The following is a 27,030-nucleotide window of genomic DNA, read 5'->3' as shown; positions in this document are numbered from 1 at the left end:
ATGGCCTATCCCTCTGTACTTACACAAATCTACTACTTACTCACTGGGATCACGGTTGCCAGGTCAAGCAAATATTTCTAGCCCAATGACCACTAGCCCAAAAGGCTTAAACTATCCCAATTAATTTTTTCACAGCGAGAGGAGGCCATATTTATACAATAAAACTTTTTTTCTATAACATTATCGAGCCAACTAAGAAAGAATATCATAGTAACTTGTAACGACGTTAGAAGCTAAATGTTGGTTTCCTCAAAATAATAATTATTGCAAGATATAAAGGAATTTCAATATGTGGCAAGAGAAAAGATAATCGCTCTCATTAAACTCACCAGATCATTTGCACAAGGGGGTATGGTATATGGCTAATATACCACGGCTAAGGGCTGTTCTTTAAGCATGACGCAACTCGGAGTGCCTGGATACAGCTGTTAGCCGTGGTATATTGGCCATATACCGCAAACCCTGGGGGTACCTTATTGCTATTATAATCTGGTTAGCAATGTAATTATAACGGTAAAAAGTAATCTTTTGTCATACCCCTGGTATATGGTCTGTTATAAACTGGGTGGTTCGAACCCTGAATGCTGATTGGCTGACAGCCGTCTTATATCAGACCGTATACCACAGATATGACAAAACATTTATTTTTACTGCTCTAATTACGTTGGGAACCAGTTTATAGTAGCAGTAAGGTCCCTCAGGGGTTTGTGAGATATGGCCAATATACTACGGCTAAGGGCTGTACATAGGCACTTTGCGTTGCATCGTGACTAATAACAGCCCGTAGCCGTGGTATATTGGCCATATACCTCACCACCTCGGGCCTAATTGCTTAAATATACCACGGCTTTCAGCCAATCAGCATTCAGGGCTCGAACCAGGTTTATAATTGTAAATAAATCCACTTTGCACATGTGCATAACTGTAGATACACCCGACAGATCTCAATCTATGAGCAAGAAAAACTTGGATGAACTTAAAAAAACGAATGTAGGCTATTTTCTGGCAATTGTGCTGTTATTATGTGCCAAATGTTAAGACTACAAATGGCCCATTTGCAGATTGATTTATCCTTCCAATAGGCATGGGCTACAGACTAAAATCTTGGTTTATGATTGTAATTCAATTTTTCCATGGTTTGCTTTGATAAAAGCAGGTAGACTATAGCCCCTGATAGGCCTACATCTAATTTCAGATAGTCTACAGTAGCCTAGACATGAGGCAAGTGTAAACTGAACGATTTAGCAGTTTGCTTAGTTCAAATTAACAGACTAATTTATTCATCATGAATAGCGAGGTGATGAAGAGGTAAGAAGTGCTTGTGTTTATCAATAGCCTGCTGGAATAAGTTACTGAGGATGGGGTAATAATTTCAATCACTGAATTAAATATTAATAATATGTATATGAACTGAATATACTTGTCAACAACAGCCAGTGTTTACTTTTTAGAATTGGTTTTTACCTGTAACCTAATCTGACGTTAACGTCAAGCTGATGCTTTCTATCAACTGATCGGCAATTGCGATAGAGCTTTGAAAATTTCAAATTTAATTAACCAAACATGTCCATTAATAATTGCATAGTAACACAAGGTTACAGCAACAATAAACTGAAGTTATAGGCTATATTTATTAAATTAGTTTGCCAGCTCCAGGTAGGCTACACCAGTGCCACAAATTGATTTGCAATGACTCCAGTGATATCGTCATTTCAACATATTTATTGTATCAAATGGTAGCCTACAATGGCATATACATTAAGGCTACTTGATGGCCAACAGAGGCAAATGTATAATTCTTCACATTTAGCCTAATGTCAGTCTCATTGAGGCCTTTTCCCCATAACTTTAAATTTCCATTCGGGCAGCACCCGAGACCGAATAACTGAACATGCATAAAGCACTTCGCTTGATACCGTTTTCTTTCAAATTAAGCAGTCGACATTAGAATGCAGTTTTAACCACCTCCGAGCGAATTTATGTAATGCCCAACGTCTTTTTCCAGTGCTTTGTCTCCATTATTTCTTGATGTGCATCAGTTCTAGTGTATTAATATGTTTTATGGAAGATGGGTTGGAAAAAGGTGTCTCCATAATGACAATATACCCTACCTACAACTGGTTAAAAAAAAGTTATATACAACAAGGAAACACTGCCTGGGATCATCTCAGGGTTCATCACCCACTTCCTGGTTCTGAAGTCATGTGACTCACTTATCATTGACAGCTCATCTCTGTGGTGGGGAGATAAAAAGCACACAAAAAAGCGAAAAATTATGTCTTATGTCAACTTAAACTATGTGTTGAATATATCAAATTCCAGTTATCTTGATGCAAACCAGATTCAAAGCCATGGTACAAACTTACATGGAGGACATAACTCGTCATATAACATTTTATTTTATATAGCCTTACATTGAAATTAGACTTTGACACATCATACATGGTTTTTATTTTGAAATTGAGAACCACAATAGGATGTTCTTACTTTCAGCACATTTTTTTCAGCAAAATGTTTTACCTAAGAATGAGCAGTTGAGATGATGTACACCAGGTGTGTCAAACTCAAACTAATTCATTTTGTTTTTTCCTTTCAATTAAGCTCTAGACAACCAGGTGTGGGGAGCTCCTTACTAATCAGTGACCTTAATTCATCAATGAAGTACAAGGGGGGAGCTCAAACCCGCAGCCACTCGGACCCGTGGAGTTTGACACCTGTGATGTTTTGCGAGACACCAGATTGCTTTCAACAGTAATTTCAACAGAAACCTGTGCAGACAGGCTTATGATAACCTTATCAATCACTCACAACAGTCGGGGCCTTTTGATCATACTCCTATTTCCTGTTTATTAGAAACCTTTCATTTTGACAAAGAGACCGCTAAAACTCAGAGCAATGACACACCACCCTATGTCATTCTTTGTGCCCCTTTGAACTTTAGTGTTCTATTTTCTACGGATCACAAGGTTATGTATGATCAAGGTTATGTGTGAAATGTAAATGATTGGATAGTTTTGCAAATGCATATACAACAATATTTATTTATTTATGTACAACATTCAAATGACTTCCCATATAAACTGACATTAGAAAAGCAGGGCACACAATTATCTTTGCCAGTAATTGGGTGTTGCTTCATGTTAGGACAATGAGAAATGGCTGAAGACTACCGAGTGAGCGATTTCCCTGAAGCTTACCGAATGATGGTCTCTAAACACAAAATGATGTAGACAACTGTTACTTAAAGGGGTACAAATGCTTGTCACTTTAGTGGAACCCTGTAAGGTATGTCCATTGTACCTTTAGTTATAGGTACCTAATTGTACCCTCGCAGTTCATACCATTAAGAGCCAATAGTATACTTTAGAGCAGTGGTTCCCAACTTGGGGTACTAAAATGCAGGTGAGAGGGTACTTCAGGAGTACTCCATCCAGAGTAAAATTCATTTGGTGGTACAGTAACCGAAACAGTTTGGGAACCACTGCCTCAGGGGATGAAACATGGTTGTTGCATTCAATGGCTTTCAGTCCTGTAGCCTTCACCAAGTGCCTAAATTAATATTTTATCATAGAACCTTTTATGACAATACATTACACATATCATAAAGCCATACTTTAACAGTCTAGTTTTATCCCAACACAGTAATCTGAAATCAGTTAAATTACATTATGCTGGTTTGCAAAGTTATATTTATTCCTGTTTGAAGTGAAGAAATCCCTTTAATCACCCACAACATGCATTTAGCATCTGCCACAGTATCAGTTTCTAAATGAGATTAGCTAAACCATTTAAACAGGAACAACTATCTCAGTATAACAGGTGCAATAATTACTAATAGATTGGATTAGTAATTTGAAAAATAATGTTTTTTGTCTTTGTGTAACATAAGATCAATCTATCAATCAATCAATGTACATGCAAAAACACACAATGTGCATCTAAAAACAAACATGTTGAATTATAAAAAAATTTAAAAAACTAGCAATACAGCATGCTGGGAAATATGCTAATGAAGGGTGTGGTTTTATACCCCGGGGAACAATACTGTACCCTAACCATACTCTTTTTTTCTGAGAGGGTAAGACAAAGAAAATAAACAAAGAAACCACAACATATTTCTAAAGAGTCTCTGTGCTTAAAAGGGGCCTTGATCAGAACAGTGATACATGTTGTTCCACCGTGTTGTCTGGGGTAGGATGAACAACCCATTAGAACAAGAAACATTTTCAGTCACATATAAAGAATTTGAGGTTGCTGACTGGCCACTGATTGCTATTGGAGAGGAAACATTTGTAGGGCCCTCTCAACAAGCAGAGATAGGCCCCAGTTGCTTTGACAGAGCCCCCTGAATTGTGTTCATGATGATGGGCCCATCACGTCCAAACCATTAAGACTGAGACTGGGTGACATGACGATGTATCGATCCCGTCGTGATGGATGGTCGAGTAAGATATAAAAGTGAAGTTCCTAGTCAAGATAAAGTAGTGCAGTACAGAGCCACATAAGCTATTGTCATCATGCTGTCCTTAGCACTGTTCTACTTTTTAGCTGTTATTTGCCCTGCCAGACGGACGCATGCTCTACCACTGTATCCAGACACAAGCTTGGAACCCCAAGAAGGTAGGCAATCTGTGGTGTCTTTGAATTCTTTTGATCTGACCATGTCTATGATGTTCTATTTTAGGGCATATCTAGCTGAACCTTTCTTATGAGACATGCTGTAAGATGTCTCATCTTTTCTTGGTATCATTTATAGTGTTTAGATTTATTGTATTCTTTCTTAGATCCCTATGCATAATGTTGTGAGGGCAATGTTGAACTCTGAAAGTCTCAGTTCATTATCTACAACCATGTCAAAAGTTTGGACACAGTTACTCATTCAAGGGTTTTTCTTTATTTTTACTATTTTCTACATTTTAGAATAATAGTGAAGACATCAAAACTATGAAATAACGCATATGGAATCATGTGGTAACCAAAAATGTGTTAAACTAATAAAATAAAAAAACTTTTTTGGTTACTACATGATGTCAGTTTTGAGTAACATGACAATGGGTTTACTGGAACTTTCAGCAATGGTGTGAATCTCAGTACTGAGATAATACTGTTTGATTATTGAGAGCTGTTTGGTCTGAGCAGTGCTGATCCAGCAGTGGGTGGCAGAGGTGGAGGATGGAGAGAACACTGAATTGACTGACCAAAGAGAGGTGAAGAATCTCTACCCTCTCCTGCTGCAGCGCGATGGAGTCAGGGATACATGGAATAAAGCAGGTGAGGAGAGACGAAACCTTCAATGAAGATACCAAGGATTGGACGTGAATGTTCTGATATCCCATGACTCTTTGCCATATGCAGACAAGTTAGTCAAAAGGACAGTTGGTTTTATTCTAAGCAGCTAGTCACCCATATAACGTGATGAGGTCTATATTTACTGGGTTTATTTTCTCAATTTTCCTTCAGGAGCTAAAGATTCTGTGCAGCAGGATAAATTTGTCAACATGGTAAGTGTGCTAGACATTTCTATTGACTGTGTGATACAAAAGAACCCTCTGGTGAACCTGTTCTATTCTATTACATTCTATATGGATCAATGTGTAATAAAATATTTTCTGTCTGTTTTTTTAGGTTGATGATCTGAAGGTGGTGGTGTTGAAGCTCGCTGCAGCCGACAAGCTTCGCTCTCAGGGCTTCCTTCGTTCAGAGCAGAACTTGCCGAAAAATAACAAGAGAGGTGAGTAAAATCAACGTTACCCTGAACCGACTCTGTCCAACACCTTTCCTTATGTGTTCCTTATGATCATAGTAAGAGCAGGTGTTTGCTGAGGACAATTGAAAGCACAGTATGGCGTCAACAACTTAAGAAAATACCATATATATGCTGGCATATTTACAATGCAATAAAGTGTTTGGTAAGGATGTTTAACTAAGGACTGTCTCGTCGAAGGTGACATGGAGTAACTACCCATTGGGCACACAGTGGTTGAAGCAATGTTGTTTATTGAACTAATGTGGAATAGACGTTGAATTAACGTCTGTGACCTGTGGGTATAGCCTAGCAGGATACAAACAGTAGGTGATGTAACATGTTAGGACTCGTGAAGGCAGAATTGATGCACAGAATCTTGACATGTGTCTATCTTTGTCGCTTTCTTTCCTGGATAGCATGCTTCTGGAAATACTGTGTGACCAACTAGAAGCTGTGTGGTGAAGGAGGATAAGAGACGTTTCGACGATGCCTGGACAACAAGCTGTCCCTTATTACATATTAAACGTACGTCCCCAACACAATGTTTATACTTATAACCCTAGACTCAATTATTTATGAAAATATATTTTTTAATCCGGTTGAAAAGGGCCTTGCGTTGAGACTGGCTGACAATAAAATTAAATATATCGTGTGGATTGAACGGAACAACTTTGTTTTTGAGAGACCAACACTGTGTAAGATTGCATATCAATTTCTATACAAATACACAACGTATATGCCTCGAACCAATGCTTGGAAGCAGAATAAAGTCAACAACATTAAACACTAAAATTAGACTTCAACTATATTTTAGTTGACTAATTTAGAAATGCACAGTAAATACATATTTTGTGTAATCATACCACATAAATCACTGACTGCATATACTGTATATGGGATGCTTTGAAATGATCAACACACACACACACACACACACACACACACACACACACACACACACACACACACACACACACACACACACACACACACACACACACACACACACACACACACACATATATACAAACAAACATACATACACACTCAAGGGTCAGACATTTTCTTTCACATCATAGTTTGAACAGGTGTATTGTATTATGGTAAAACATATTTTCCTGATACCTAAACTTATTTACATGCTAATTGACTGCAGTGTTGTTGGTGAGAGCTCAATATTATGAGTGGTAATGGTAACTATCAACAATAGGTTTTGTATCACTAGTTTCAATCACACATAAACATAATTAGAATACACTCATATATTCTTATAGTATGGGTGTGCAGGTCATAATAAACAACAAGGTAAGAAATATATATTTACACTATGGACAAAGAAACTCACTAAATTAGATAAACAGTCAAATTGCACACTTGGCCTATTTAGTGTGGCATATAATGAAATTTGCCAGTATAATTACATGAAATAAATAGTCTGTACTTGTCTTCATACATAGACCTTTGTTACTGTAGCAGCCTACTCTTACACACTCTGTAAAACATATGGCATTGTTGTTCATCTTGTGCATGCCCTAGTGCTAAATTAACCTAATGCACATTAAGCAGGAGGGGGTCTCTTTGTGAACTTTGATTTCTAGAATGCCTATCTGCATCCTCACACAGGAATTTATAAATGTTGATTTTTAAACATTTGACATGAGATATTTCAATAATGATTGCTGGCCCCTCCCAAAATTCCTTCATGTTTTGTGAATGGCTTACCATTTCCATGGTAACAGTAAAAGAGGAAATGTTGTGTAATAGTTGTGTAATGGTTGTGTAATTGTTGGCTAAAGATTGTTTATAGGTTTACAGCCTCTTATTGGCTACGTCCAGGTAAGCCTTCTCGATCTCGATGTTGGCAGGGCAGGTCTGACTGAACTCCTCCCTCTCGTAGGCATTGTTCAGGTACCTCCATACACCAGTGAACTGGACCGGGATGTCAAAGTCACAGTACTTCTTGGCAGCAATCTATCAAATAAAACCAAACCAAATAAAACCAAACCAAAACAGTTGAATTGTGAGACACTATAAACAACAATAGTCATATTACACTATTAAAGTAATGGAGAATAGAGAATATGTGCAGAGAATGTTCCCAATGGTTCAACATGGAGTTGTACTTCTCCTAGGATTTTTAAAAGTTTATTTAAATTGAACCTTTATTTAACTAGGCAAGTCAGTTAAGAACAAATTCTTATTTACAATGACTGCCTACCAGGGAACAGTGAGTTAACTGCCTTGTTCAGATTTTTACACTGTCAGCTCGGAGATTCGATCTAGCAACCTTTCAGTTACTGGCCCAACGCTCGAACCACTAGGCTACCTGCCACCCCAAAATGATTAAAAAGTAAGGATTAGAAAGTAAGGATGGGACCTGTCATTGCATAGGTTGTGTAGTATAGTCATAAGACATGCCTAATACCAGAAAATAATCACATTTACATTTACATTTAAGTCATTTAGCAGACGCTCTTATCCAGAGCGACTTACACATTTTATGCCATATGCCTATTTGTTTCACCTTGATGACATGCAGCTTGGGCAGCAGGTTGCAGTCTGCCAGGGTGAGATGGTTGCCATCCAGGAACTTCCTCTTGGAGACAAGGATGTTTTCTCTGGAGTTTTGGTTAATCTCTTCAGGGATGGGGGAGGTCAGGTAGAGATCCAGACGCTTGAACTCCCGCAGCAGCGCCTTCTCATGGACTATGGGTTTAGAGAGACACAGGCATGTATGTCAGACAGGTCTGGAGCTTTGGATATATTCCTTATGGATAAAAAAAGCACTTTCAGGCTTGGGCTGGGCCCTAAAATTCCCATCAAACCAGCATTTCATTAAGGCATACGCCATTGCCTGTGTGCTTTAATAACTGAATCATGGGCATTGTTGGAATTCCATTAGTATATTTAATTGTCATATTTTCCATTGCCTCATAAGACATTGTCTAATCTAAAACATGAATGTGGACTGACTGAAACTTTACTTACAAGTACTGTTGGCTGGTCTATTCTTAATGAAAGCGGAAAACTTGGCGAAAATGTCAGCGCCCACGTCAAAGGACTCTTTGCTGAGTGGGCTAAGGTGTGGATACCTGAAGGGAGTGGGACGAGAGGAGTATGAGTTTGTTTGAAGAAGGTTAGTGCCATTCACTTTTTCTTTAACATAATAATACTTTACCTGGGAGGGGCCAATGTCTGTTCCAGAAACTCCTCGATCTTGATAAAGTCCGTCTTGAGGGTGCCGTTGTACAGGAGGAACGGAGGGTTGGTCCCAGGTGCCAAATCCTTCAGCTCTGCTGGTTTTCTAGAGTGTACCAGGGCAGGGTTGGGTGGAGAGGTTGGCAACGGGCAGGAAAAAGGAAAGGGAGTAGACATGGTCATATATGGGATCATTCCAGCTTTTATTTCAACAGATACCATGCTTAATCATTAATTGACACAGTCACAACGAACACAAAGGTTATCAAGCCATGATTCCAGCAATCTATGATTCAGTAAGTAAAACACACTGGCATGGGAGTGGCTACTCAATCACTCAATTATCAGCATCCTTTCAATGTTTCCTGATCCTATTTGCTCACCGGTAATGGGCCTGAGAAATTTACACAAGAAAGGGGATAGATTAAGAAAAGGTGTTTGTTCAATTCTACACAGAGCTCTTTCTCCTTTCTGCAAATGTTTTAGTTTTTCAAGCCCCGCCCTCTATCACCTCTGTATCACACCCCATTAAACAGTTTGGTTTCTGAAAAACATCCTTGTTCTTGCTGAACTCTTTATAGAGCCCTGTGTGAGCGACCTTTAAACAGATGAACAGGAATTGGAAGGGCGGGAAGCCAGGGAGGCGGGGGCTTACTTCCTCATGTCGACGGTTGTCACGGTGAACTTGACTCCTTTTAGCCACAGGACCATGAAGAGCCTCTGGCAGAAAGGGCAGTTGCCCATGTTCTCTCCATCGTGGCCAGCCTGAAAGACAAGCAGCATTATTTTTTTAGTTTAGGTTTAGTTATAGCCTGTTGCCAAATCTGTTTGTGCTGTCTTGCCAACTCCTAGGGTCATTGTCACACCAAACAATGACCATAGTAGTTGGCAAAACAATATTAACACATCTGGGACCAGGCTAGTTTAGTGGTAGTTTATTTCACAGACAGAAATATACGATAACTCCTCAAACACCGAAGACTCATGGTCACACATAAGATAGGGAGCCCTATTCAAATTCCAATGGTTGATGTTGACATTGTCCATGTTATCTATTATAGTAAGTCCTGATCTCCTGCCCTATCATGCAATTCATATTCATCTCATGATCAAAGACACAAATACACGCACTTGTAGTGTTGGGACTGGCTGGGTTATTTTAGGAACTGCTACTTGAGAGGAAAAGCAGGCATTGAGTTGGAGAGGAAGCTTACAGAAATTGACATGGGCTCTCCTCAGTACCCACCTATTGCACAGAGTCTGATTACTGACCCACCAACGCTACTCTACCTCTGGTATGGATAAACAAATGGGATGGTTCTCTGCGTGTGTGTGTGTGTGTGTGTGTGTGTGTGTGTGTGTGTATGTGTGTGCTTCAAATATGTACCATTATGTGCTGTACGTATATGACTTTACAAAGATACAGTCCATATCTGCTTATTTGCAATCTTATTTCAGTTTTCAGAATGTGCATGTGTGTTAGAGCATGTGTGTGTGTGTGTGTGTGTGTGTGGGGGGGGCACGCGTTCCCAGTGTGCCGCCTGCTCCTCTAGGGCATGTGGTGATAAGGTGGCCTCCAGTGTCTGGTGTCATTACACAGTGATAAAGTCCACCCTCACTCTCACTGACACACCCTCACTCTCACACACACACACCCACACACACACACACACACACACACACACACACACACACACACACACACACACACACACACACACACACACACACACACACACACACACACACACACACACACACACACACACACACACACACATACACACACACACACAGGGTGGCAGGGTACCCTAGTAGTTAGAGTGTTGGACTAGTAACCGGAAGGTTGCAAGTTCAAATCACCGAGCTGACAAGGTACAAATCTGTCGTTCTGCCCCTGAACAGGCAGTTAACCCACTGTTCCTAGGCTGTCATTGAAAATAAGAATTTGTTCTTAACTGACTTGCCTAGTTAAATAAAGGTAACTAGGCAAGTAAAATAAAAAAAACACACACACACACACTCTCAGAGTGCTGTTAAGTGAACATGAAATCTTGCTCAGATGCCAGTGTTTACCTAACCCAACACTACAAGCATTGAGCCATTCTGTGAAATAGAGGCTATGGCTGAAGTGACTGAAGCTTTACATTACATCTTGTACATTTCATTAGCTTTCACATGAAACAATTTTGCGGTATGTTTTTCTGTATTACAATCATCACACGATTTCCATCTTTTCACATATTAATATAATAATAATATAATATATTGTTGAAATTATATGCATAGACTATGTTAGAATTAATACAAATTATTACTTTCTTATTCTAAACTAAAGGATGAACAAAATACTGACCTTTATGAAGAGTTCAATAGTCGGGTCTTTGTCGGAGTTCTGTCGTTGCGCCATTCTTTTCAAAAGCTGTGCTGTGTTGTGCAAAGTTCAGAAATGCTTCTCCAACAAGTGTCCTCAGGTCTCAGCAAAACAAACCTGTTAACTCTGAAGACTCCAAGTCCACGGATGTAAAACGTCACTCTTCCCTTGAGTCTTCTATATATCTCTGTGCTCTAGTGTGCTGGTTTATATATGGATCTTAGGAGGCAGTGTAAGACCCTTGTAGCTGGGACGTTTTGTTTGTGGGCTCCTTGAGGCTATCACTCTGAACACATTTTAAACGTAGGATGAGGGGGAGGGCCCTGAGGATGGGTGTGGTCCTCTCTCATATAAACACAGTGCCAAGCTCTCTCTATGAGGAGAGCCTAAAATAGGTCCTAGTACTTGTCAGTTAATAATGGTTAATCAAACAATGTAGAAATATAGTTTCACCATGTGACATAAAACCATCATATCAAAGTAAGAACGTGTTGTGCTCATTAGTTAACTCTCACTGAGGATATCTTGTGACGAGATGCATGAGACACAAATAAACATGACATATTATTTATGCTGTGTTAGGATTTCTGACCAATTTTTTTTAATTGCCCAATATGTCCCATAACCTTTACACGGTTAATTGCCTAAATATAAAACTAACATCTACCAACATCAACACAGCTGTATTCCCTCCCTGGAAAAATGTGTGATAAAGCATTTATTGAATTACATTTAGAATATGTCAGGAATGCATAATACCTGGCCAGGCAGTAGATACTGGCCCGCATGATTTTAGTGAAACCACATGGGTGTTTGTGGGAAATGTTGGTGCTTGGTGAGTCACATGGGAGGGGAAGGTCAGGGTTATTACGTCATGATGGGAGAACCACCAGCCTACGTCCCCTGGGTGAGGGCATGGAGCAGATGAGTGTCAGGAACTGTAAGGAAACGGAAAGGGTTTAACCTCTTGAAGCTAGGGGGCACTATTTTTATGTTTGGAAAAATAACGTTCCCAAAGTTAACGGGCTATTTCTCAGGACCAGATGCTAGAATATGCATATAATTGACAGATTAGGATAGAAAACACTCTAAAGTTTCCAAAACTGTCAAAAATATTGCCTGTGAGTATAACAGAACTGACATTGCAGGCGAAACCTGTGGAAAATCAAACCAGGAAGTGGCTTCTATTTTGAAAGCTCCATGTTCCATAGCCTGCCTTCGCTCCATTTAAAGGGATATCAACCAGATTCCTTTTCCTATCGCTTCCTCAAGGTGTCAACAGTCTTTAGACATAGTTTCAGGCTTTTATTTTGAAAAATTAGCGAGAAAGATAACATTGCGTCAGGTGTTCGCACGAGTTTTGCTCGCGCGACAGAGTTTGGGTAGCCATTGCCTCTCCCTCTCCTACTGATAAAGACAGTTACGGTTGATATATTATCGATTATATATTTTAAAAACAACCTGAGGATTGATTATAAAAAACGTTTGACATGTTTCTGTGGACATTATGGATATTATTTGGAATTTGTCTGCATTGTCGTGACCGCTCTTTCCTGTGGATTTCTGAACATAACACTCCAAACAAACGGAGGTATTTTGGATATATAAATAATCTTTATGGAACAAAGGGAACATTTATTGTGTAACTGGGATCTCGTGAGTGAAAACATCTGAAGACCATCAAAGGTCAATTATTAATTTGATTGCTTTTCTGATTTTTGTGACCAAGCTACTTGATGCTAAGTGTACATAATATTTTGTTGAGAGATCGATAAACTTTAAAAAACGCTTGGATTACTTTCGCTGTAAAGCATATTTTCAAAATCTGAGACGACAGGTGAATTAACAAAATGCTAAGCTGTGTTTTGCAATATTGCACTTGTGATTTCATGAATATAAATATTTTTAGTAATATTATTTGAATGTGGCGCTATGCAATTCAGAGGTTGTTTTTTTATTTTATTATTATAATAATTTTTTACCCCTTTTTCTCCCCCAACACCGTGTACCTGGCAACCTTGGTTAGCCTGCACTGCGCCCGGCCCGCCACAGGAGGTGCTGGTGCGTGATGAGACAAGGATATCCCTACCGGCCAAGCCCTCCCTAACCCAGATGACGCTAGGCCAATTGTGCGTCGCCCCACGGACCTCCCGGTCGCGGCTGGTTACGACAGAGCCTGGGCGCAAACCCAGAATCTCTGGTGGCACAGCTAGCACTGCGATGTAGTGCCTTAAACCAATCCGCCACCCGGAAGGCGATATTCAGTTTCTTGGCAATTTCTCACATGGAATAGCCTTCATTTCTCAGAACAAGAATAGACTGATGAGTATCAGAAGAAAGGTTTTTGTTTCTGACCATTTTGAGCCTGTAATTGAACCCACTGTTTCTCCAGATACTCAACTAGTCGAAAGAAGGCCAGTTTTATTGCTTCTTTAATCAGTACAGCAGTTTTCAGCTGTGCTAACATAATTGCAAAAGGGTTTTCTAATGATCAATTAGCCTTTTAAAATTATAAACTTGGATTAGCTAACACAACGTGCCATTGGAACACGAGTGATGGTTGCTGAAACTATCCAAGCAGTAGATCTACTTTAAATGTTGATATTTGCTTGTGTTGTCAACCTAACACATTTCAATATGTATTTTTTAATACAGTAGATAGGCTAAAGTTAAGGACATCTTACAAACTAATGTAACAGACTTTATTCAACCTGAAAATGAGTAACTCATCCATGACCACATTTTGAGGTTAATGTAACTATAAATGTTTTCTTATGCAATCATAGAACGTGTGCATGTTCAAGATGGCATGTAAAGGTCGCAGGTCTGTGGGGATCTTCACAATATAAATATCTGTGCAGACTCTTGAATCAAATCAAATCAAATCAAATTTATTTATATATCCCTTCGTACATCAGCTGATATCTCAAAGTGCTGTACAGAAACCCAGCCTAAAACACCAAACAGCAAGCAATGAAGGTGTAGAAGCACGGTGGCTAGGAAAAACTCCCTAGAAAGGTCAAAACCTAGGAAGAAACCTAGAGAGGAACCAGGCTATGTGGGGTGGCCAGTCCTCTTCTGGCTGTGCCGGGTGGAGATTATAACAGAACATGGCCAAGATGTTCAAATGTTCATAAATGACCAGCATGGTTGAATAATAACAAGGCAGAACAGTTGAAACTGGAGCAGCAGCACAGTCAGGTGGACCGGGGACAGCAAGGAGTCATCATGTCAGGTAGTCCTGGGGCACGGTCCTAGGGCTCAGATCCTCCGAGAGAGAGAAAGAAAGAGAGAATTAGAGAGAGCATATGTGGTGTGGCCCGTCCTCTTCTGGCTGTGCCGGGTGGAGATTATAACAGAACATGGCCAAGATGTTCAAATGTTCATAAATGACCAGCATGGTCGAATAATAGTAAGGCAGAACAGTTGAAACTGGAGCAGCAGCTTGGCCAGGTGGACTGGGGACAGCAAGGAGCCATCATGTCAGGTAGTCCTGGGTCATGGTCCTAGGGCTCAGGTCAGTTGAAACTGGAGCAGCAGCATGGCCAGGTGGACTGGGGACAGCAAGGAGTCATCATGTCAGGTAGTCCTGGGGCATGGTCCTAGGGCTCAGGTCCTCCGAGAGAGAGAAAGAAAGGAGAGAATTAGAGAACGCACACTTAGATTCACACAGGACACCGAATAGGACAGGAGAAGTACTCCAGATATAACAAACTGACCCTAGCCCCCCGACACAAACTACTGCAGCATAAATACTGGAGGCTGAGACAGGAGGGGACAGGAGACACACAGCATTGATCAATCGCGCTATGTACTGTTCATGTAATATCAAATAAAATCCAGGGAATTTGGTTGGGCTATTAGATTCAGCACAGTAATAACACATGAACTTGTTGTATAAATACAAAATATCTGACATTATATTCCCATTTGAACTTTGTGGTGCTTTTAAATGGTTGAAAGTGCTATGATAGTCCATTACAGTAGGTGACAACTAAACCAAAAATCTTACCTGTTTTTTTTCCATTGGAATTTGGTTGTTCTTTTGGATGGTGGAAAGCATAGTGATAACACATTGGGATGTCAACAAACATCTGACTGTCTTTTTAAATGGGTGAATATAGATTGAAATCTCATCAACGTCTCAATCAGAAATGACCCACATTAGTTGGAGTCGGATATCACGGCCCTCATCTCTTACACACGCTCTTCTCACCCCTCCCAGTACTCCCATTAAGTATTGATGTCCGGTATTCTCCAGTCCACCCAGCTCCACAATACAATCAAAGATAAAAGGGTTTCCGAAGAACCCTTTTAGGTTCTAGATAGCACCTTGTTTCTAAGTGTGTAGTAGACATAGTGGGAGTTCCCTAGAGGACTTAATCATCGTAGTGACACTCCTTGGGAGGTGTTCTGGATTTCAGTGGTATGTATGCAGGATCACTTGTCATGTTAAAGGAACTGAATCATAAAGTGGTGAGGGAAAGGGTGGAAATGTGGGATGAATAGGGTTTCTCAATAGGATCAGCAGTGATGTGTATCTACCCGAGCCCTTATGAATTCCATTAGAATTACTGGATCAGTCCATTACAGTAGGAATGTCCAAGAGGGTGACTCCTCTTGGTCTTGTTTGACCTCTAGAGACAAGGAGGGAGTTTGTGTTTGGGAGGGTTCATAATAAAACACTTGAGTGCCATTCCTAAATGTGATGACCTACACCATAAACAACTTGCTATCTGCTCTTATCCAAGACAGTCAACTCTCACTGATAACACTGTGCCATTCCTCACTCCACTTGGTGCAATGGTGAACCTACATACTGAGTTTCCTAGTTATATTTATCAATGTTTGGTTGCTATGACAACTGCGCTGAGTGGTGCTGATAGCTCAGTTGAAACATGGTAGGTTTGGTTACCACGCTGGTCACATCTATTGAACATACAGGTGTGCATTTAAGTTGCTTTGAATAGTCCTGTCTATTAAAAGACAATATTTATGAATGAGTTTTGCAGGAACACTACTGTTATTCAAAATATTACTTATTATTTACTTTCATCCCCTTTTACTTTTAGACAGCTGACATGCAACTTTTCTTCGGGTAATGTACTTTTCCTAGTTCATCTTTTTATTTCACCAGCAAAAGAAAAGGGGAAACAGCAGGTAAGTCACAAACATATGGAGCAATGAAATCAGTATTAACAAAAACATTGTGAGAATGACCTGTGAGATCTGAAGTGTTACTGAAAAATGCAGAGCTGTCTGGAAATGTGTTACTTGCCATTGACCTCTCTCTTCCCTTTCCTCAGAGCAAAGGAAAAGGAAAGGCCTATCTCAGGAAGATAGATCAGCCATATCTCTATAACAGTTTTCCTCAAATGTTTACACACTAGAACTGGCCCATGAGACACACTGACACAGACCTGCAACTTTTAGCAGAACCAGACACCAAATCTGGAGTACTACTGGCACATGTTTTGCCTTACCCTCAGATTGCAATTCTACAACAAACATTTGGCAAAACACAACACACAAACTCAAATTTCATGTGTGCAAATGAAAAGCAATACTGTTCAACAAGCTAAGCTCAATGACCAATTGATCACTTTCACTCTTCACATGTGCAAACACTAATTGCTTAAATGTTCACTTACAATCAGACCTTTGTTTTGGATAAAAAGGACCCCGGTGAATACTCCGGTGTTTGGAGAACAAAGCACAGTAAAGAATGTAGATTCCAATACGTACTGGAAGGGGAATTAAAGTCAATGTTTCATGTATGAAATTGGGATCTATACTATTTTGTAACATGTTTATCTTGTGTACTGTATGCTATTTTGTTTTTGTAGAACTGAAAGACGACCATCACGTGGTGGTAGAACACGTCTATTTACAGACGAACAGGAGGCTGCCATTGTGAAATCCAACAACAGATGATTGAAAACCCTGCGATCTTCCATTACATCAGAGTGATCTTATCAACCATAGTCCGATTCCTTAAGGAACCCCATTCCGTAAAATTGATCTAACATAAAGTACAGTACTACAAATACAGTAGCATATGCGAAATATATTTACAGTATGTTTGCATTTTTACTGTATGTGTGCATACAGTATGCTGTTTGACATGTATTGATAAATGTGGACACCCCCCCTCAACAATAACCTACCTTACCTGCTGCTCCCCCCACCCCAAAACATGAATCACTGTTGTAGTTGTTAATATGTATAAGTTTTTAAAATAAAAATGTGTCTTGTTTTTATTTTACTTGGTCCCCCCACCCCTCAATGGTCATGCTGCTCCCCCAATGGTCACCCCCCCCTTCACTCCCCCAATGGTCATGCTGCTCCCCCTATGGTCGCCCCCCTTCACTCCCCAAATGGTCATGCTGCTCCCCTTATGGTCACCCCCCCCCTCACTCCCCCAATGGTCACTTAGTCCTGCACGTTGGAACTAGGAGCCTAAGATTTTCATTGTATCCTGCAATCACACCTGCAATCCTGTACTTGTGACTATTAAACAGTCTGAATCAACCCTGTACATGTGACTATTAAACAGTCTGAATCAACCCTGTACATGTGACTATTAAACAGTCTGAATCAACCCTGTACATGTGACCATTAAACAGTCTGAATCAACCCTGTACATGTGACTATTAAACAGTCTGAATCAACCCTGTACATGTGACTATTAAACAGTCTGAATCAACCCTGTACATGTGACTATTAAACAGTCTGAATCAACCCTGTACATGTGACTATTAAACAGTCTGAATCAACCCTGTACATGTGACCATTAAACAGTCTGAATCAATCATGTACATGTGACAATTAAACAGTCTGAATCAACCCTGTACATGTGACTATTAAATAGTCTGAATCAATCATGTACATGTGACAATTAAACAGTCTGAATCAACCCTGTACATGTGACTATTAAACAGTCTGAATCAACCCTGTACATGTGACTATTAAACAGTCTGAATCAACCCTGTACATGTGACAATTAAACAGTCTGAATCAACCCTGTACATGTGACTATTAAACACGCTGAATCTGAACATACACAGAAGCTGTCAGATGTTATTTTTGACTGTGAACAGGGTTAAGACAACAGGTATCATCACCACAACATCCTAACCATTTGCTCATGGTCAGTAACAGCCAAGCAGCATCTCGTAGTGGTTAACCCCCCTGGTGGTCTGTAATGTAGGATGGGCACCATGACCAGCCCATGGAGCTTCTGGAGGTCCTGCTGGTCTCTGTCCCTCTTCATTATCCCGGCTCTGAACACACACAGATCATGGTCCGCTCCACATTGCTCCGGTGAGTGCAGTGTTTTTGACCTTCGTTGTTGCTGTAGAGAAAGAGTGTGGGGGTGGGGAGGGGGGGTAGATGCTGGTACGGCTCCCTCAGCACTACATGCTCTGTAGAGAGGAAGCATCCACAAGACACTGGCCGCATCCCAAATGGCACCCTGTTCGCAATGGAATGCTTTACCTTTGACGAGGGCCAATAGGGCTTCAGCCGAGGTGATGCACTTTATAGGGAATTTAGGCCAGGACACTCTTGAAAAAGAGATTTCAAATCTCAATGAGCCTGGTTAAATAAAGGTTAAATAAAAACAACATAAATAAATTACAATAGTCTTTTTAATTCTGAAAATATTACAATTCTTGTTAAATTCTCCACATATCACTGAGAATGGCCATCACGATGATCTGTTTCAGCACACATATCACTGAGAATGGCCATCACGACGATCTGTTTCAACACACATATCACTGAGAATGGCCATCACGACGATCTGTTTCAGCACACATATCACTGAGAATGGTCATCACGACGATCTGTTTCAACACACATATCACTGAGAATGGTCATCACGACGATCTGTTTTAGCACACATATCATTGAGTGTGGTCATCAAGACGATCTGTTTCAACACACATATCATTGAGTGTGGTCATCACAACGATCTGTTTCAACACACATATCACTGAGAATGGTCATCAAGACGATCTGTTTCAACACACATATCACTGAGAATGGTCATCACGACGATCTGTTTCAACACACATATCACTGAGAATGGCCATCACGACGATCTGTTTCAACACACATATCACTGAGAATGGCCATCACGACGATCTGTTTCAGTACACATATCACTGAGAATGGCCATCACGACGATCTGTTTCAACACACATATCACTGAGAATGGCCATCACGATGATCTGTTTCATCACACATATCACTGAGAATGGCCTTCACAACGATCTGTTTCAACACACATATCACTGAGAATGGCCATCACGATGATCTGTTTCAACACACATATCACTGAGAATGGCCATCACGATGATCTGTTTCATCACACATATCACTGAGAATGGCCTTCACAACGATCTGTTTCAACACACATATCACTGAGAATGGCCATCACGATGATCTGTTTCAACACACATATCACTGAGAATGGCCATCACGACGATCTGTTTCAATACACATATCACTGAGAATGGCCATCACGATGATCTGTTTCAACACACATATCACTGAGAATGGTCATCACGACGATCTGTTTTAACACACATATCACTGAGAATGGCCATCACGACGATCTGTTTTAGCACACATATCATTGAGTGTGGTCATCAAGACGATCTGTTTCAACACACATATCACTGAGAATGGCCAACACGATGATCTGTTTCAACACACATATCACTGAGAATGGCCATCACGACGATCTGTTTCAGTACACATATCACTGAGAATGGCCATCACGATGATCTGTTTCAACACACATATCACTGAGAATGGCCTTCACAACGATCTGTTTCAACACACATATCACTGAGAATGGCCATCACGATGATCTGTTTCAACACACATATCACTGAGAATGGCCATCACGACGATCTGTTTCAATACACATATCACTGAGAATGGCCATCACGATGATCTGTTTCAACACACATATCACTGAGAATGGTCATCACGATGATCTGTTTCAACACACATATCACTGAGAATGGCCATCACGACGATCTGTTTCAACACACATATCACTGAGAATGGTCATCACGATGATCTGTTTCAATACACATATCACTGAGAATGGCCATCACGACGATCTGTTTCAACACACATATCACTGAGAATGGCCATCACGATGATCTGTTTCAACACACATATCACTGAGAATGGCCATCACGACGATCTGTTTCAATACACATATCACTGAGAATGGCCATCACGATGATCTGTTTCAACACACATATCACTGAGAATGGCCTTCACGACGATCTGTTTCAACACACATATCACTGAGAATGGCCATCACGATGATCTGTTTCAACACACATATCACTGAGAATGGCCATCACGATGATCTGTTTCAACACACATATCACTGAAAATGGCCATCACGATGATCTGTTTCAACACACATATCACTGAAAATGGCCATCACGATGATCTGTTTCAACACACATATCACTGAAAATGGCCATCACGATGATCTGTTTCAACACACATATCACTGAAAATGGCCATCACGACGATCTGTTTCAACACACATATCAAAGGGAATCTAGAATGATAGTAATAGTCATTTTTTGTTGTTAAATAAGAATGACATTGACATCCATTTGAGATAATAGCAGTGATTTATTTGTGTTGTCCTGGTTGCATCTTTATCGACGAATGAAAGACTCATCATCATGACAACAAACAGATGTTACATGATGATTTGTTTGGACAAGATAGACAGCCAGTCCACACGAGGGGTGACCGCCACTGACCAGTGTTGCCTCTGTCTGGGGGCTTGCCGTTGTCACTCTACTGCTACATTATATTTGATTCTTACAGGGATCAACATCTGTGTACGGGTGTGAGCTATGAGCTGCCCTAAGAATAGCTTATTGTGAGGGAGAGCTTGGTACTGCCCTACTGGGGCTCTGTGGAGCTGCCTGTCACTGGGGAACACAAAACAGACCCAGCCAGGAAGAGTCATAGAGGGGTCAGGAAGAAGAAATGACTAGAATGACTAGAAATTATATTCCGTCTAGTCATTCTATTTCTATGGCCCAGGATATTGTGACAATGGGATGAGGGCAGACCGAACCATAGAATAAGAATGACTAGAATGAATAATACCCATTTAAGTCAACGTTTTGTCCTTTCTATGGGATTCTATTTCTATGGATCCAACTCTATTATGAACTCTGTTCTCCTATGTGTTTTTCTAGGTCTATGTATCATACTACAACACTGCTCAGGAGATACTCCCAGTGTTTGGGACACAACCCTCTTGTAACCATGGCTGGGTGACCATGAGGACAATGACACAGGACACACATTGTGTAATGTGTCAAACTGTTTGTTTGCTCTTGCAGATTAAGATATGGTTAAGAAGCATGTTCAATTAAAGGAGATTCTCAATATAAAGTGCTTTTTAGTCCAGGATAGGCTTAATCTGTTTCTGGGAAACCAGCCAAGAGGGTTTAGGAGAGGTCATGTAATTTCGTTGTTAAAAGATGATGACTTAGGAACAGAAAACGAATTCTGTGTTCGGTCGGTTCTTCGATTTGTATGGCAAATGATTTACTTCTATCTCTATTTAGTCTTGGTTCAAGTGTATCAAGCCCTATACAGCTTCTTGGATGTGACGTCATCCTTTATGTCTGACATATGTTTCATAAACTCTGAACAGCTTGTCAAGTAATAAAAAGATGATTAAAACCACTCCTGGGAGATTACATTTGACATGGTGTTTGACCAGCGTCATATTGTACTGTTGGCATTTGGCTGAGATTGCCTGCCTGTTAAATGTAGAATAAATAACAGTGCAGTATTTCTGCATAATAATCCCCATACACTCTGTTTAGGGCCTATTTGTTAGAACAATTTCTATGTGAAATTGATGCTACATTTCTTTAGAGGTGGTGATAGGACATTTTGATCAACAGCAGGACACCAGGTTGATGCGTGAGGTTTAAGTCTCTTCTCTGTGCAAACCATCTGTTCCTTTTCAGTCCTGAGAAACCACACTGCTCATGCCTGTGATGGGGACACCCTGTCTATCAAGTGTCCCTCCAGGGCCTCTGTATCCATCCTGTCAGCGTTCTACAGACGCCTTGTCCCAAGCAAGAACTTGTGTTTCCCACGCAAACAGAAACATAACCAAGGACAACACTGAATGCACTTCCTCTTTTGCTATTCAGGTCGGGTACAGTACTGTACTACTCAGAGTACAGAGTACGAACTACAAAAATCTCCCTCACTAGCTTTAAGCACCAGCTGTCAGAGCAGCTCACAGATCACTGCACCTGTACATAGCCCATCTATAAATAGCCCAAACAACTACCTCTTCCCCTACTGTATTTCTTTCTTTATTTATTTTGCTCCTTTGCACCCCAGTATTTCTACTTTGCACGCTCATCTACTGTCAAATCTACCATTCCAGTGTTTTAATTGCTATATTGTATTAACTTCACAACCATGGCCTATTTATTGCCTTTACCTCCCTTATCTCACCTCATTTGCTCACATTGTATATAGACTCATTTTTCTACTGTATTATTGACTGTATGTTTGTTTTACTCCATGTGTAACTCTGTGTTGTTATATGTGTTAAACTGCTTTGCTTTATCTTGGCCAGGTCGCAGTTGTAAATGAGAACTTGTTCTCAACTTGCCTACCTGGTTAAATAAAGGTGAAATAAAATGTAAATAAATAAATAAAATAAAGAGTTGTCCTCTATCCAGGTAAAGTACAGTACTGTACCACTCAGAGTTGTCCTCTATCCAGGTAGAGTTCAGTACTATACCACTCAGAGTTGTCCTTTATCCAGGTAAAGTTCAGTACTGTACCATCAGAGTTGTCCTCTATCCAGGTAGAGTTCAGTACTGTCCCACTCAGAGTTGTCCTCTATCCAGGTAGAGTTCAGTACTGTACCACTCAGAGTTGTCCTCTATCCAGGTAGAGTTCAGTACTGTACCACTCAGAGTTGTCCTCTATCCAGGTAGAGTTCAGTACTGTACCACTCAGAGTTGTCCTCTATCCAGGTAGAGTTCAGTACTGTACCACTCAGAGTTGTCCTCTATCCAGGTAGAGTTCAGTACTGTACCACTCAGAGTTGTCCTCTATCCAGGTAGAGTTCAGTACTGTACCACTCAGAGTTGTCCTCTATCCAGGTAGAGTTCAGTACTGTACTACTCAGAGTTGTCCTCTATCCAGGTAGAGTTCAGTACTGTACCACTCAGAGTTGTCCTCTATCCAGGTAGAGTACAGTACTGTACCACTCAGAGTTGTCCTCTATCCAGGTAGAGTACAGTACTGTACCACTCAGAGTTGTCCTCTATCCAGGTAGAGTTCAGTACTGTACCACTCAGAGTTGTCCTCTATCCAGGTAGAGTACAGTACTGTACCACTCAGAGTTGTCCTCTATCCAGGTAGAGTACAGTAATGTACCACTCAGAGTTGTCCTCTATCCAGGTAGAGTACAGTACTGTACCACTCAGAGTTGTCCTCTATCCAGGTAGAGTTCAGTACTGTACCACTCAGAGTTGTCCTCTATCCAGGTAGAGTTCAGTACTGTACCACTCAGAGTTGTCCTCTATCCGGGTAGAGTTCAGTACTGTACCACTCAGAGTTGTCCTCTATTAATGAAAGCAAAACAGAAGCAGTTATCAGCAGTTGGCCCCAAAAGTTGACAAGTCTATGAAAATGTTGCTCTTCACCAAAATAATATGAATCACATACTGTCAAGAATAACTCCAACAGTGATTTAATAAGTTGTGGGTTCGAACTTGGGTCTCTGATATGCCTCAAGACTGTGTTAGTCTGCTCTGGGAGCTAATGAAAGTCCTTAGGTCTCAGGCAAGGTTACTCCTGAGACGTAATGACTTGAAAGTTATGTTATCTTGTCCCTGCCGAAAGTGGTGTCAGAATGTCAGGACCAGCGTTCCTGTCATATACCTGTCATCAGTCCAGTGTTTGGTCGGGAACCTCACCAGCAAGTACCTCATTGTGTCCTACAAGCCTTGGTGAGACGAGTCCACAGGGTAATATAAACGGTCATAAACTGTGGTTGTGAATTTAGGAGACAAAATATCTAAGAAAGTATTCCTGGACACATCAGCTATATCAGGAAATGTATCATCGGACTTAGAATGACATTTGTCTGTTTCTATTTAACTGAATAAAATACAATATTATTATCGAATTCTATTGAAATATATTATACAGTCACTTTGTCAGTGATGATACTGCTGTTTTAATCTTTCATAGCACCACCGTACTAAGTTTGTTGTGTGAAAGCAAGACACTGAAGCTGGTGTGTAAGAATGACACTGTCCTGGCTATCAATTCGGCTTCGTTTGGCCACCTGCTGCACGGGAGTCCCAACTGTCCTCCGGAATCTGCACCACAGCCTGACATGGGTCTGAAACCAGACAGTCATTGGTCTGATAAAGGGAACTAAAGTGTCATCTAGTGGTCAAATACTAGGATGACAATAATGTGCATATCAATAGTGTGTTCGTGTGTTACTAATATGTCACTTACTACATACACATGGCTAACACACAAGTAGGCATGAGGTATATGGATATACCCTCAACCTATGCATGTTTTCAACCTTTATAGCCTACTGTATGTCAGAGTCAAACCAGGGTCAAATACCTATCTCAAATATTTTTGCTTGATTAAGCTTGGAGTTTGTCCTTTTGGTCAGTGGTGGAAAGAGTCCCCAATTGTCATACTTGAGTAAAAGTAAAGATACCCTGATAGAAAATGAGCCAAGTAAAAGTGAAAGTCACTCAGTAAAATACTACTTGAGTAAAAGTCTAAAAGTATTTACTGAAGTAAATATACTGAAGTATCAAAAGTAAATGCAATTTTAAAAATATACTATAGTATCAAAAGTAAAAGTATAAATCCTTTAAAATTGCTTATATTAAGCAAACCAGAAGGCACAATTGTCTTTTTTATTTTTTAATATTTTTTTACAGATAACCAGGGTCACACTCCAACGCTTAGAAATAACTTACAAACGACGCATTTGTGTTTCATGAGTCTGCCAGATCAGAGGCAGAGGATGACCAGGGATGTTCTCTTGATAATAAGTTTGTGAATTTGACAATTTTCCTGAAAAATGTAACGAGTACTTTTGGATGTCCATTATTTTCTTCAGGAATCTAGTGAGGTAAAAGTACAGATACCCCCAAAAACTATTCAAGTAGTACTTTAAAGTATTTTTACTTCAGTACTTTACATCACTGCTTGTGGGACTACACCATTGGCTCTTTGTATCTGACTAAATCAAGCACAGCTCAAGCATTTGAACGTATTTGACATTTGACCCACGTCTGATCAGAGTATATATCTACCCTTCAGAGTGTCTGTCACTATCTGCCCTGAAGATGGTGTCATGCAGGTGTCATGGCCGAGCCAACTGCTCAGTTCAGGGGGACACTCAGAGCTTTGGGGACCCATGTTTCCCTGGCACCAGGTCACATGTAGTGAGTGACCGGAGGTCTTTTGGGGTGCTGCTATAGGCAACCAAGTGCTAACAGTCAGTATTTGGATGATATGTGTGCAATGCTTACTAGTGTGTGTGATGTTACCAGAGATGTATATTTTCCTGCTGACCTCAACATTTACTGGTTAGCAACTAGATGCCCTCTCAAGAGGAAGCGTCTAAATGTGTCTAATGCCTATTATATGACCCAGGTTATCACTCAACCAACTAGAGTGTATACCAATAATGTTGGATCTGGGACATCCACTTGTATTGATCATATCTTCACTAATGCTGCAGAGTTTTGCCCCAAAACAATAATAACAAGGAAAGCCAAAATGCCAAAGGTTGGGGCTAAAGTAATTCATAAGAGATCATGCAAAATGTTTTCTTAGGATATGTCGCGACTTCTGCCAAAGTCGATGCCTCTCCTTGTTTGGGCGGTGCTCGGCGGTCGACGTCACCGGTCTTCTAGCCATCATTGATCCATGTTTCATTTTCCATTGATTTTGTCTTCCTACACACCTGGTTCCAATCCCATTCATTACCTGTTGTGTATTTAACCCTCTGTTTCCCCTCATGTCCTTGTCAGAGATTGTTTATTGTTATGCTCGTGATTTATGGACTGGTGTGTGATGCGTTCTTGTGACCACATGTATTTTATTATGGACTTTGGTTTTGGAATTTGTTTTACGTTATTAAACTACTCCATTATACCAAGTTTGATTCTCCTGAGCCTGACTTCCCTGTCACCTATACACACGTCTTGACAGGACTCTAAGGTGACGATGTAAAACATTTATGCTGTTCTGATGTGTATGAGGAAGTAAATCTAGATGCATCCCTGGAAGTATTTGTAAAATTATTCATGCAAATTGTTGACAAGCATGCACCTGTTAAGAAATTAACTGTGAGAACTCTTAGTGTCCTCTGGGTTGATGATTAAATATTTTTATGGTTCAATGAAATGATGCAAAGGAGGTGGCAAACAAGTCAGGCTACTCAGCTGATTGGTTGACATACTGTAAATTGAGAAATTTTGTGACTAAACTTAACAAAGAAGAAACTATATTACCAAGGCAAATTACATTACATAAAGCAGAATGGAAAAATAAGTTGGAATAACCTAAATGATATCATAGGCAGAAAACCCAATCCCTCTCCATCGTTCATTGAAGTTGATGG

The 27,030-nt window shown here is 40.3% G+C and overlaps 2 protein-coding genes across 2 annotated transcripts; one reads left to right on the top strand and one right to left on the bottom strand.

Annotated features, from left to right (window-relative positions):
• The first annotated feature begins 669 nt into the window (after positions 1 to 669).
• LOC118384042 (uncharacterized) lies at positions 670 to 6,764 on the top strand. Its single transcript, XM_052511953.1, has 4 exons — positions 670 to 4,620; positions 5,140 to 5,271; positions 5,461 to 5,501; positions 5,626 to 6,764. Exons 1-4 carry the CDS (start codon positions 4,518 to 4,520, stop codon positions 5,737 to 5,739), a joined length of 390 nt encoding a protein of 129 aa, XP_052367913.1. The 5' UTR covers positions 670 to 4,517; the 3' UTR covers positions 5,740 to 6,764.
• LOC118380121 (chloride intracellular channel protein 2-like) lies at positions 6,668 to 11,604 on the bottom strand. Its single transcript, XM_035767118.2, has 6 exons — positions 11,301 to 11,604; positions 9,600 to 9,709; positions 8,925 to 9,050; positions 8,735 to 8,838; positions 8,271 to 8,452; positions 6,668 to 7,717 (listed from the first exon to the last, which is right to left on the bottom strand). Exons 1-6 carry the CDS (start codon positions 11,352 to 11,354, stop codon positions 7,556 to 7,558), a joined length of 738 nt encoding a protein of 245 aa, XP_035623011.1. The 5' UTR covers positions 11,355 to 11,604; the 3' UTR covers positions 6,668 to 7,555.
• Positions 11,605 to 27,030: the final 15,426 nt, after the last annotated feature.

This window comes from Oncorhynchus keta, chromosome 4 (assembly GCF_023373465.1).
Source record: "Oncorhynchus keta strain PuntledgeMale-10-30-2019 chromosome 4, Oket_V2, whole genome shotgun sequence".
Classification (NCBI taxonomy): domain Eukaryota; kingdom Metazoa; phylum Chordata; class Actinopteri; order Salmoniformes; family Salmonidae; genus Oncorhynchus; species Oncorhynchus keta.
The sequence above is the reverse complement of the archived record's forward strand: the minus strand, read 5'-3'. Positions and strand labels throughout refer to the sequence as shown.